The sequence below is a fragment of the Pristiophorus japonicus genome, chromosome 2 (assembly GCF_044704955.1).
Source record: "Pristiophorus japonicus isolate sPriJap1 chromosome 2, sPriJap1.hap1, whole genome shotgun sequence".
Lineage (NCBI taxonomy): Eukaryota > Metazoa > Chordata > Chondrichthyes > Pristiophoridae > Pristiophorus > Pristiophorus japonicus.
Window position 1 is genome coordinate 173,361,515 of NC_091978.1, and position 14,232 is coordinate 173,375,746.

At 40.0% G+C, this 14,232-nt stretch overlaps 1 protein-coding gene across 1 annotated transcript in view; it reads right to left on the minus strand.

Moving 5' to 3' along the window:
* Positions 1–521: 521 nt before the first annotated feature.
* Positions 522–14,232, minus strand: part of chrna9a (cholinergic receptor, nicotinic, alpha 9a) — a 29,638-nt gene continuing 15,927 nt past the window's right edge. The window contains exons 4-5 of the mRNA XM_070860747.1: positions 7,761–8,293; positions 522–1,171 (exon numbers count right to left, since the gene is read on the minus strand). Of these exons, the coding sequence (XP_070716848.1) occupies positions 522–1,171; positions 7,761–8,293 (1,183 nt within the window). The remainder of the gene's footprint in view (positions 1,172–7,760; positions 8,294–14,232) is intronic.

A 14,232-nucleotide genomic window follows, 5' to 3' on the forward strand; every position in this document is an offset into this window, starting at 1 on the left:
TGAACTGGTCAAGCATTATTTCACTTAACTTCATCGACACAAGTGACTTCAAACCAAAAGTATTTACAGAAATAGGTAAGTAACCATTAGTTACACAATAGCAAACAGATCAGTAAAATACTTTTAGTTTAGCAAACATGGTGCCTTTAGCAATGTCTTCTAGTGTTGCAGGTCTTGGAATCCACAAAGGGGAAACTGTTGCTGCCGCCGCCTACAACTCCCAGTATATTACACTTGATTAAATAATTTGAATTAACATCTGAAGCATTGTAAAAATAACTTTAAAACCTAGAATTAAGAAATTGGTTTTGGAGAGCTGATAGATTCTACATACTGTAATACTGTAAATTCAGGTTTGAAGATACTGAAATAATTTTCTCAAGGTTTCATTGGCCCCAACAATGAGAGTTAGCATTATTCCACTTCCAAACTTCACTAGCACCAATGTATAAAACTTCTATACTACAGCAATCATAATTGAATAAGCAATTATACATCATATAAGACATGTGAAAATAAAGTTATGTTGCCTTTCCTACAATTAAAATGCTCATAAAAAACACCATGACAAAGAAAATCCACATGAAGAAACGATCCATTACTTTAGCCACTTTCTTCCACTCAGCAGATTTAGCATTGGTTGCTTTTTGCTCTCTAAAACAGTTGGCTATAAATTCAATATTTTTTGCCATCCTGCCTCGATGTAAATAACAGAAACAAGAGGACATGTTAAAATCTTCTTCACTGGCACAACTGCCCCCTATGCTTCCATCAAAATGCCCATTGGATTCTTTCTGGTTGCATATTGGACACTGATGCACTGGTAACACAGAGAGAGCAGCTTCCTCCTTCAGCATTGCATTGGTGCATTGGTAATTTTTATAAAGCGGAGCCTTTATTGTTGAGTCTTGCTCTTTTCTAAATTTTCCATTTGTTTTGGAATTATCCATCTGGAGTTTATAGTCCGGTTTTTCATCTTTCCTTTGCACCATTGTGCAAGTTTCACCAATGTCATACACAAAAAAGATCTTTGACATGTACTGCAATATTATCACTTTTGCCCAATTTGGAACTGGTTTGGCTTCTGGCCCACAGTGGTGAATATTCATGATGAAAATGGTCAGTGCAGTGGAGGCAGTGATCATCGTCATTGTTGCTATGTAGTATTTACCTGAAAAATAAATATTGGAGTTGTTTAAAGATTTCATAGTCAAATTTAAAATACATAATTCTTTAGGCACATGCACAGAATTAAGAAAAGGCCATTTGGCTCATCAAACCTGTTGACTCCACAAGCAGTGTGTGCAATATATTCTTTCATGTGCTCTACCCAATCCACACAATCTGATGAACAAAACTGTCAAAATAACACTGATTTATTCAAATGACCCCCAAAAGTAATGAAGCCAGATAATTATATACAGGCAGCTCTCATTTATCCGGACACAGATCCAATGGAAAACCTGCTGTAACGGAATTTAAAATAACTGTCACACACATGAATATCTCGCTCACTTCAACTGATGACACTTGATTACAGCAAAGGCCAAGGACTTAAAGATGAAAATGAATCTAGCTGAAGAGTGCATTTTCTCAGAGGGCTGGCTCACACGTTTTAAGCAGCGCCATGGCATTCGCCAGCTGGATGTGTCGGGCAAGAAAAAAATCAGCAGACAATGAGGCCGCAGAGAATTATTCAAGAACATTTGCTGAAATGGTGCAGGAAATTAAATTGACTGCAGATCAAATATACATCGATGAGACTGGCTTGTTATGGAGGTGTTTGCCAACTGCTACGTTGGCTGCAGCAGGGGAGGGGGAAGTTGCAGGCTTTAAAATGAATAAGGAGGTTAACAATCTTGAATTGTGACAACGCCTCTGGAGAACATAGACTTCCACTTTGTGATTGGCAAATCAAGGAAACCACGTGCTTTTAAAGGAATTGCTCATTTACCAGTTAGCTATAAGGCTCAGAAAAGTGCATGGATGGACAAGGACATATTCATGGAATGGTTTTCAACAGAATTCGTCCCCCAAGTTAGAGAAAACAAGAAAAAAAAATAGGCAAACCTAGTGGAAAGTGTGTGCTGCTTCTGGACAATTGCAGAGCACACCCGCAGGGGTCAAAATTAGTGTCCAGTTGTGGCAATATCTTCGCATGCTATCTGCACCCCAATGTGACCTCGCTCATTCAACCTATGGATCAGGGTGTCATACAAAACTTCAAGTGCCACTATAGGAATAACTTCATATGCAAATTGATTAATAGCGATCAATCATTCTGATTTCCAGAGAGCATACAATATTAAAGATGCCATCTATGCATGCTCTCTGGCATGGAGAGAAGTAAAAAGCATTACATTGAAGAGGTGTTGGTGCAAGTTGTGGCCCAATGTCATATTCGAAGTCAGTGCTTCTGATGACAAAGAATTCGAAGGTTTCTATGTTCGGACTAATAAAAAACAGGTCGTCACAGAAATCGTGCAGATTGTCAGCAGTGCACACGAAACAAACGCACTTAAATCCCTAGCAGAAGATGACATTGCTAAGTGGATAGATGTTGACACCGACACAGATGCAGCACAAACTCATACTGACGAGGAACTCATCGGCATAGTCACCAATAAAGACAATTCTGACGAAAGGATGAGCGATTCAGACAATGAAATTGAAGAAGAAAAATAAAAAGACTTGGACACGTGATGAAGAAGCAATGAAATATGTTGCTGTTTTTTTTTTGAGGAGAATTCTCCTTTTACTTCTCATGAGGTTCTGCAAACTCATATCATCCACAACATTTTAATTCAGAAAAGGAATTCATTTAAACAAGCAGATACAAGATCACTATTTTAAAAATCAAGCTCAGTTTTAACAGAATAAAATAATTTTTAATTGAAATGTTATGAATCAATTTTCATGTATTTTATTACATTCATGTCCAGATAACACAAACTAAATCTTTGTGGGTGACTATCACCTTCAAATATCAGCTTTAAAATGTAAACTCGCCCCGACAGAAAATTCGTTCACCCAAAATTGCCAAATCCCCGAGCGATCCGGATAAACGAGAGTTTACTGTATTTATTTCCTCTAGTTCCATAAGCACAGTTCATGTCTCTCTTCCTTGAATGAAATCAACTTAATCTGAGTGTCTCTTTAGATCTGGGTTACTTTCTTTGAGCTAGATTCTGCCCTCCTATCTCTCGAAGACATGGATTCCTTCCTGGGTTTCTGCTTAAAGGCACCAAATCACTTTCCAATGCCTTGCCCAAGTGTCTATTAGTGAAATTTGATTTGAAACTTGTTGCTACATGGATAGTTTGTCTGTCATAAGAAAATCTCTGTCAAGCTAGTGGGTCAAGAAACAGGAAGCAGAGTTTCTCATAATGCAGAAGACAGATTTAAGGTTGTATTTGCATTTAAAGTCATTACAGAGCCTCCCTATGAAGTCAGAGCCCTTCCTGTTTACACACATTTCTGTACTGGTGAGCAGAATATATACTCAGTGTAATACCAGCTGGGTTGTATACATAGGATTTTAAAATAAAGCACAATGTAAGGCAGATTATGTACTGATACAAGGCAGTCTGTATTTTTATGAAACAAGACTTGAGGCAGGATTGTATATGGATAAAAACAAAGTTTTGTCTGTATAAATGGATTTCAATGAAAATTTAAAACAATGGATTTAGTATAACACAAATGTCATTTGTTTTTGTTTTCAGAATTAGTCTAATATATGCAATTATCCAATACTTGCGACCGTTATGATTGGAACCACCTGTATTCACATGAGTCTTGACCAGTGAGTATCAGCAGGAATTGCTCAGCTAATATCCACAGGTCATCTCCAACAATGGCTACTGGATAGTAACCAGAGGTGAGTACCTCAGATAATTTCCCCCTACCTAACCCAGGTGTGCTGAGGTCAATTGGTATGCAAAAGCCAATCGCCACATCTCTAATAGTGCCCCAGCTGACATCAAAGACTTAATTCTCAGACAAGGCACTGAATCTGCAACCTTTTGGTCTATATGGCAACTGTTCACTGCATAAACTCACAATCTTCAGGAAAACAAGTCTCTATTTCCTAAATACTGGAAATATCCTCATTGCACATCTTCAATGTACTTTCAGGGCAGGGTATCCAAAATTGGATACAATGGGGTTTTGTTTTCTCTGTCCACTATTTATAGCACTCTGGTTGTTGCATTTATGTTCAATTCCTATCTAAGCTGTTGTATTGCAGTCATTAAACTATTCACTTAAAAAAGTTATTTTAACCTATTTGCATCAAAATAACAGACAGGAATTTAATGTAAGCACATCAATCAGTATGCCAAAAATAAAGAGGGGAAATTAAAGTTCAATATTGTGAATGTGACCTTAGAGATAGACAGGATTAAAATAACTTTATTTGCCTATGGTCAAATGCTTTAGAAATAGATCTCAGTCTTAACGACTGGATTCTTTACTGAGTAGTCAGTAATTACACCCAGCTCCTTTCTTGACCACCTCTGGTAATGGAGACCCATTCATTCATGCACCCAGTTTCATGTCTCCTGCTCCAATGTGCATCATCTTATATTCTGCAACAGCAAAGTCATGCAATAGCCTAATAGAAAGTACATATCTTGACTGCAAAACTAGACAGTACATGACCTAGCCATGTGGCTAAACAATTGACTTATTCAACATATAGCCCTGTTTAAAACACCCATTTGCTTTGTCCTGGCCAATATTTAAACCTCATATCAACATTAAAAAAAAGATTATCTGGTCCTCATCACATTGCTGTTTGTGGGAACTTGGTTACGTGCAAATTGGCTGCCACGTTTCCCACATTACAACAGTGACTATACTCCAAAAGTACTTAAATGGCTGTAAAGTGCTTTGAGATGTCCGGTGGTCGTGAAAGGCGCTATATAAATCCAAGTCTTTCTTTTTAATGTAACTGAACTATTTTCATTAGTTAGCAATTTAGTCTTTGGTGCTCTATTCATCCCCTTAGTGATATTTACTAAATAAATTACATAGAGAACACATCAATTGTATTATTTAAACCAAAAATGGTAAAACGCAACTTAAAACTGTGATCCCATCATAAGAATAATGATTTTACAATAAAGCACAATAGAAGTCAGCTTTTATACCGGTTTTAATGCAGGTTCTATATTGGTTATGAAACACGACAAAGCCATTGACATATGGATGTTTTGTGCTGTCACTTGATGTTTTGAACTGCTGCATACTGTATTGTTGCATATGGTTGAAAGGATGTGGTCAGTCCTACAGTGAGACCATTATTTTTAAACAAAGTGATAAACAGCCATAATAAATTGCTTGCAGATGAACTTTCTCAGTGATACAATGAATACAATCTTAAAATGCTATGAATGGAGCAAATTTATGTAGCAGAGTGTTGGGACTACTTAGTTAATCCAACTTGGATGTAAAGAATTAAACAATATTATAAATCGGATGTAAATTATTCACACTTTTACACTAAGAGTGCCTTTGACAGCAGATGTGCATACTAAGAAAGTAAGAAAGACTTGCATTTGTTCAGCACCTTTCACAAACTCAGGATATTAAAAGCAAAATACAGCCAATGAAGTATAATGCAAGATTAGGCATTTTCAGCACATAAAACTTAGTTAGATTAGGTCTTTTTAAACATAAATAATATTAACCACTCAAGTTTAGGTTAGGCATCTTTATGCATAAACAGCACACAGTTATACATAGGAGATAGCTAGGAATAATCTTCTAAACTCCGGAGAGTATAGCCCCATTCTACTCCATTCATAGGCTTAGGGTCAGTATTTACAGTAAAGGAGGATAGCATGCCAAACATCCCAAGAAAACTAATCAAGAATGGTGACATATCAAAATTAACGTAAGCAAAATAACAGCAAAGAAGAAAATAATGGCACTAAGGAGTGACAAATCCCCAGGACCAGATGGTTTCCATCACAGGATTTGAAAAGAAATAGGTGAAAACATAGCAGATGTCCCAATTATAATCGTGCAAAGTTCTCTCGATTTGGAAAACATTCCTTTAGATTGGAAAATTGTGCATGTCACTCTGCTATTTAAGAAAGGCGAGAGGGGGAAGCCAGGGAATTATAGACCAGTTAGCCTAACATCTGTTGTCAGGAAATTACTAGAGTCTATAATTAAGGATAGGGTGACTGAACACCCTAGAGCCAGCATGGATTTGTAAAGGCTAGGACATGACTGACAAACCTGATCGAAGTTTTTGAAGCGGTGACTAAAAGTAGTGGACAGGGGAATGTCGAAGGATGTTATTTATATGGACTTCCAGATGGCATTTGATAAAGTCCCACATAAGACACTGTTAGCTAAAGTTAAAGCTCACAAAATTGAAAACAAATCATTGACTTGGTTAGGAAATTGGCTGAGTGGCAGGACACAAAGTAGAAATGATGGGCAGGTACACTTAAATTGGCAGGATGTAAATAGCAGTGTCCCACAAGAATTGGTTTTTGGGCCTCCATTATTCATTGTATGTATTAATGACTTAGATAATGGTGTAGATTAAGCAAATGGGCAAAACTGTGCCAAATGGATTTCAACATAGGCAATTGTGAGGTCACCTACTGTGGACTTAAAAAGGATAGAACAGAGTACACATAGTTAACATGCAGGTACAGCAAGCAATTAGGAAAGCAAATGGTATGTTGGCCTTTATTGCAAGGGGATTGGAGTACAAGAGTAAGGAAGTCTTGCTGCAATTGTACAGGGCTTTGGTGAGACCACACCTGGAGTACTGTGTACAGTTTTGGTCTCTGTACCTAAGGAAAGATATACTTGAATTCAAGGGGTTGCAATGAAGGTTCACTAGATTCAGTCCTGGGATGCAAGGTATTGGGTTCCTATCACAGATGAGACTGCACACATGGAGGTTAAAGTAACAGTGACCTCAGTCTTTATTAAGACACTCCAGAGTGAGGAACAGGCCTTAGGGGCCGGCTTATATACTGTGCTCCCAAGGGATGCTGGGATCCCTTGGGTCTTCAGGGGATGCCCTCCCTGGTGGCGGAACATGGGAGTGCATGCTTTACAGATACACAACACAAGGGTTGTCCTATGAGGACAGATGGAACAGAATGGGGCTATCCTCAAGTTTAGACGGTGACGTGATCTAATTGAAACATACAAGATTCTGAGAGGACTTGAAGGTGTAGATGCTGAGAGGATGTTGTTTCTCCTGACTGGAGAGTCTAGAATTAGGGGGCATAGTCTCAGTATAAGGAGTCAGCCGTTTAAGACTGAAATTAGGAGAAATTTCTTCACTCAGAGTTAGGAATCTTTGGAATTCTCTACCCCAAAGGGCTGTGGATGCTCAGTTGCTGAATATATTCAAGGTTGAGATAGGTAGATTTTTGGACTCCAAGGGAATCAAGGGATATGGGGATCAGGTGGAAAAGTGGGGTTGAAGTCGTAGATCAGCCATGATCTTATTGAACAGGCTCGAGGGACTGTATGGCTGCCTGCTGCTCCTAATTCTTCTGTTCTTAAAGAGGCCTACCTAAAAGCAAATGTAATGATCACATATGCAAGCATAATTTAAAAATCTAATTTGCAACAATTTTCTTTTAAAACTGGTAACAGTTTGGTGAGGTGGTGTATTTTTGTCACAACACAAATTATGGAAGCTTTCCAAATTGCAAAGTATGTAGAATTACTTTTTAAACCCACAATTTTGAGCATAACCTCAAAGCTAGGTCACTTACCAATCAGTGGAACACTTTCAGACGGAGGCATGCTTTCTGCAACCATCAGCTGAAACACAGTCAGTGCTAGGAGTACAGTCACACCAAGTGATACCTTCTCTCCAGAATCAGCTGGTAGGTAAAATCCTAATGGAGCTAGGAATGAGATCATTACACATGGGATCAACAAGTTAAAAATGTAAAAAGATGACCTCCTTTTGAGGATTAAGGTGTACGTGACATCTGGATATGGATCTGAACAACACCCATATGTTATTACATTTTTTGTTGCTGGCATTCCGTGTACTTCCCATTCTACATTCTCCACAAAATCAGTCAGATCTCCGGTGTCGAGTCCATTAGTGATGTCGACCTGATTTCCATTGTAGGTCCAAGAGCCAAAAGTAAGGTTGCATCTCTGATCATCAAATGGGAAGTAGGCCACATCCACTACACATGAGCTCTTGGTAATCGCTGGTGAATCCCACGTAATCTGCCCATCATATCTCAACACCACATTAGTCTCCATGGATCCTGTAGACTCATCATCAGCTCTAAAACAACAAGTTACCAAAAGCAAGCACTATAGTCAGTTACAAGGGCTTTATAGGAAAATATTCAGTAATGTTATTAATACAAATGATAACAGCCATGTAAAATGAAATTTTAACTACCAATGTATTAAACTACTTTTTTCTTCTTTCTAATTTCCTGCCCTCCGTCATTCTCTCCTGAAGGCATCACTTCTTTGCTGGGATGCTGTTTCATGAGTAAAGTCTACCTCAAACATTGCCCACATGCTAGTCTAGAGAATAAGGCATGTCAGGTTATTCAACCATGAGTAGTATCAGACAAGCCTGATAAGAACATAATAGGAGCAGGAGTAGCCCATTTGGCCCCTTGAGTCTGCTCCGCCATTTAATAAGATCATGGCTGATCTGATCATGGACTCAACTCCACTTCCCTGCCCGCTCCCCATTACCCTTTATTCCCTTAGCACTTAAAAGTCTGTCTATCTCGGCCTTAAATATATTCAATGACCCAGCCTCCACAGCTCTCTGGGGCAGAGAATTCATAGATTTACAACCTTCCAAGAGAAGAAATTTCTCGTCATCTCAGTTTTAAATGGGCGGCCCCTTATTCTGAGACTATGTCCTCTAGTTTTAGTTTCCCCTAAGAGTGGAAATATCCTCTCTGCAGCCACCTTATCGAGTCCCCTCATTATCTTATAAGTTTCAATAAGATCACCTCTCATTATTCTGAACTCCAATGTGTACAGGCCCAACCTACTCAACCTATCTTCATAAGTCAACCCCCTCATCTCCAGAATCAACCTAGTGAACCATCTCTGAACAGCCTCCAATGCAAGTATATCTTTCCTTAAGTACACAGTACTCCATCCAGGTGTGGCCTTACCAATACCCTGTACAGATGTAGCAGGACTTCTCTGCTTTTAGACTCTTTCCCCTTGCAATAAAGGCCAACATTCCATTTGCCTTCCTGATTACTTGCAGTACCTGCATACTAACTTTGTGTTTCATGCACAAGAACCCCCAGATCCCTCTGTACTGCAGCACTTTGCAATTTTTCTCCATTTAAATTAGAATTTGCTTTTCTATTTTTTCTGCCAAAGTGGATTACCTCACATTTTCCCACATTATACTTCACCTACCAAATTTTTGCCCACTCACTTAGCCTGGCTATATCCCTTTGCAGATTTTGTGTGTCCTCCACACAATTTGCTTTCCCACCCACCTTTGTATCATCAGCAAACTTGGCTACATTACACTCGGTCCCTTCATCCAAATCATTAATATAGATTGTAAATAGTTGAGGACCCAGTACCAATTCCTGCAGCACCCCATTAGTCACTGTTTGCCAACCAGAAAATGACCCATTTATCCCACCTTACTGTTTTCAGTTAATTAGCCAATCCTCTATCCATGCTAATATATTACCCCCAACCATGGAACTTTTATCTTATGCAGTAACCTCTTATGTGGCACCTTATCGAATGCCTTCTGGAAATCCAAATACACCACATCCACTGGTTCCCCCTTATCCACCCTGCTCGTTACATCCTCAAAGAACTCCAGCAAATTTGTTAAACACAATTTCCCTTTCATAAAACCATGCTGACCCGGCTTGACTGAATCATGCTTTTCCAAATGTCCCGCTACTGCTTCCTTAATAATGGACTCCAGCATTTTCCCAACGACAAATGTTACACTAAATGGTCTATAGTTTCCTGCTTTTTGTCTGCCTCTTTTTTTTTAAAAATAGGGGCGTTATAATGGGGAACAAAGAAATGGCAGATCATTTCAACAAATACTTTGGTTCGGTCTTCACTAAGGACGACACAAATAACCTTCCGGAAATACTAGGGGGCCGAGGATCTAGCGAGAAGGAGGAACTGAAGGAAATCCTTATTAGTCAGGAAATTGTGTTCAGGAAATTGATGGGACTGAAGGCTGATAAATCCCCAAGGCCTTATAGTCTGCATCCCAGAGTACTTAAAGGAAGTGGCCTTAGAAATAGTGGATGCGTTAGTGGTCATTTTCCAACATTCAATAGACTCTGGATTGGAGGGTAGCTAATGTAACAGCACTTTTTAAATAAGGGGGGAGAGAGAAAACAAGGAATTATAGACTGATTAGCCTGACATTGGTATTGGGGAAAATGTTGGAATCAATTAAAGATGTAATAGCAGCACATTTGGAAAGCAATGACAGGATCAATCCAAGTCAGCATGGATTTATGAAAGGAAAATCATGCTTGATAAATCTTGTAGAATTTTGTGATGATGTAGCTAGTAGATTAGACAAGGGGGAACCAGTGGATGTGGTGTATTTGGCAAGGTCCCACAAGAGATTAGTGTGCAAAATTAAAGCACATGGTATTGAGAGTAATGTATAGACGTGGATAGAGAACTGGTTGGCAGACAGGAAGCAAAGAGTAGGAATAAACAAGTCCTTTTCAGAATGGCAGGCAGTGACTAGTGGGGTACCACAAGGTTCAGTGCTGGGACCCTGGCTATTTACAATATACATTAATAATTTAGACAAAGGAATTGAATGCAATATCGCCAAGTTTGCAGATGACACTAAATTGGGTGGCAGTGTGAGCTGTGAGGAGGATGCTAAGAGGTTGCAGGGTGACTTGGACAGGTTAGATGAGTAGGCAAATGCATGGCAGATGCAGTATAATGTCGATAAATGTGAGGTTATCCATTTTGGTGGCAAAAACAGGAAGGCAGAATATCTGAATGGTGACAGATAGGAAAAGGGGAGGTGCAACGAGACCTGGGTGTCATGGTACATCGGTCATTGAAGGTTGGCATGCAGGTACAGCAGGCGGTGAAGGCGGCAAATGGCATGTTGGCTTTCATAACGAGAGGATTTGAGTATAGGAGCAGGGAGGTCTTGCTGTAGTTGTACAAGGCCTTGGTGAGGCCACACCTTGAATATTGCGTACAGCTTTGATCTCCTAATCTGAGGAAGGACATTCTTGCTATTGAGAGTGCAACGAAGGTTCACCAAACTGTTTCCCGGAATGGCAGGACTGACATATGAAGAAAGACTGGATCAACTAGGCTTATATTCACTGGAATTTAAAAAAGAGGGGGATCTCAGAAACATATAACATTCTGATGGGACTGGACAGGTTAGATGCAGAAAGAATGTTCTCGATGTTGGGGAAGTCCAGAACCAGGGGTCACAGTCTAAGGATAAGGGGTAAGCCATTTAGGACAGAGATGAGGAAAAACTTCTTCACTCAGAGAGTTGTGAACCTGTGGAATTCGCTACCACAGGTTGTTGAGGCCAGTTCGTTAGATATATTCAAAAGAGAGTTAGATGTGGTCCTTATGGCTAAAGGGATCAAGGGGTATGGAGAGAAAGCAGGAATGGGGTAATGAAGTTGCATGATCAGCCATGATCATATTGAATGGTGGTGCAGGCTCGAAGGGCCGAATGGCCTACTCCTGCACCTATTTTCTATGTTTCTATGTTAATGTGGCTCAGGAGAGTGAGATCGCTTTTAAAGCATTGACACATACTCTATCGGGAAACTATCAAATTATCAAACAATCAGGAAACAGTTAAACACACCGATACCTCTTCAAGGTAATTGAAGTTGAAGTGGAGAGTTACATGGATTTTGGATTGGGACAATTGAAAGCTAGGGAGAAATAAGTTTAGCAAGAATTATCCACAAGATGGATACGAGTAAAAGTGAGATCTGGAGAATCTTTTAATCCATGACTTATTGGATGTTAAACTGTAGTGTTGCTTGAAATGATTGAGACACTGAATTTAACTGTGACTGTAATAATGGTGTTTTATAGGTAACAGAGCATGGGAAAAGCTAGCACGAATTCAGTACGAGATCATTTTGGTGATGCATCCTGTGTCACTACTACTGCAACTACCAGGCTTTACAGGTCTAACAGGACCTGTCCCATTGGGCTGAATAAATCAGCACACCCTTACGTTTGTATTATTTCACATGCTCTGGTAGTTCTCCAACTTGTAATGATAGTGTATTTAATATATGTCTATGGCTAACCAGCACTAATACAAAATTAATTAATTGAGCACACCAAAAGAAAAGGAGATCCCAGGCAGAGTAAGATCAGGAAAGAAAGAAGAAATAGAGGTTACCCCAGGTGGGGCAGAATTCGAACACCGGAACAATGAATTGAACTTGAGTAAGAGGTCGGAGTTTGCTCCTCCCCTTATAAGTCAATAAAGATATTTCCTTCTCAAAGAAGGGAATGCAAGAAATCATGGATTAGAAGAAATAACTTGAGACCAAAAAGCCTCTTCAGAGTGGTGTTGGAATTGATGGATTCATTCCATGGTACAATAGCTAAAGTGACTTGAACAACCTGAACATAAATAATTTAGAACAGGCAACTCTAAACATCCGAAGGCCAAGAATGGCATGTCTGACTCCAACCTTGCGTGGATGTGAAGAGGGGGGTTTCACCCAAAAGTTGAGACAAAGAATCCAACATATCATAGGTTAATAGCCCTGCCAATATCCTACTTCAGGACCACCCCTAAAAAGAGAAGAAAAGAAAGGCATTTCAGGGCAGACAGTGAAGATAAGAACTGCTCATGCCACTAACAGTCTGTCCGATCGGGACTAATAACAACTACTTGTCACGGTTGTATGTCTACTATGTCTATCCTGATTGTGTGTTGTGCTCGACTATATTTGAACTATCGCTCCCTTAATAAATGCCTTATAACTCCCAAGACCCTTTGGGTATGTGTGTGACCTGTGATACTAAATCTTACACAAAAGGAAGATGGTTGTGGTGGTTGGAGGTCAATCATCACAGCCCCAGGACTTCACTGCAGGAGTTCCTCAGGGCAGTATCCTAGGCCCAACCATCTTTCGCTGCTTCATTAATGACTCCCTCCATCACAGTCAGAAGTGGGGATGATCGCTGATAACTTCAGTGTTCTGTGCCATTCGCAACTTCTCAGATTAAGGAGCAGGTCATGCCCGCATACAGCAAGATCTGGACGACATTCAGGCTTGGGCTGATAAATGGCAAGTAACATTCGCGCCACACAAGTGCCAGGCAATGACTATCTCCAACAAGCGAGAATCTAACCACCGCCCCTTGACATTCAACAGCATTACCATTGCGAATTCCCCATCTTCAACATCCTGGGGGTCACCATTTACCAGAAACTTAACTGGATCAGCCACATAAATACTGTGGCAACAAGAGGTCAGAGGCTGGGTATTCTGCTGAGTGTCTCACCTCCTGGACTCTCCAAAGCCTTTCTACCATCTACATGGCACAAGTCAGGAGTGTGATGGAATACTCTCCAACAACACTCAAGAAGCTCGACTTCCAGGACAAAGCAGCCCACTTGATTTGCACCCCATCCACCACCTTAAACATTCACTCCCTCCATCACTACCATGGGTGCCGTGTGTACCATCTACAAGATGCACTGCAGCAACTCGCCAAGGCTTCTTCGGCAGCACCTCCCAAACCCGTGACCTCTACCACCTAGAAGGACAAGGGCAACAGGTGCATGGGAACAGCATCACCTCCACGTTCCCCTCCAAGTCGCACAACATCCTGACTTGGAAGTGTATTGCCGTTCCTTCATTGTCGCTGGGTCAAAATCCTGGAACTCACTCCCTAACAGCACTGTGGGAATACCTTCACCACACGGACTGCGGCGGTTCAAGGAGGCGGCTCACCACTATCTTAAGGGCAATTAGGGATGGGCAATAAATGCTGGCCTTGCCAATGACACCCACATTCCATGAACACATTTTTAAAAATGCATTGCAATACTCAGAGTGTAAGAAATAAACTGGAGGAATTAAGAGCAATTATGTCACAAAACATTGATTTAATAGGTATAATAGAAATATGGCTGTTCACTGGAAAGGAATAGAAAATAAAATATATTGGGTTATAATATTTTTAGCAGAAAATAGATAAGAAGGAAGAAGGAGT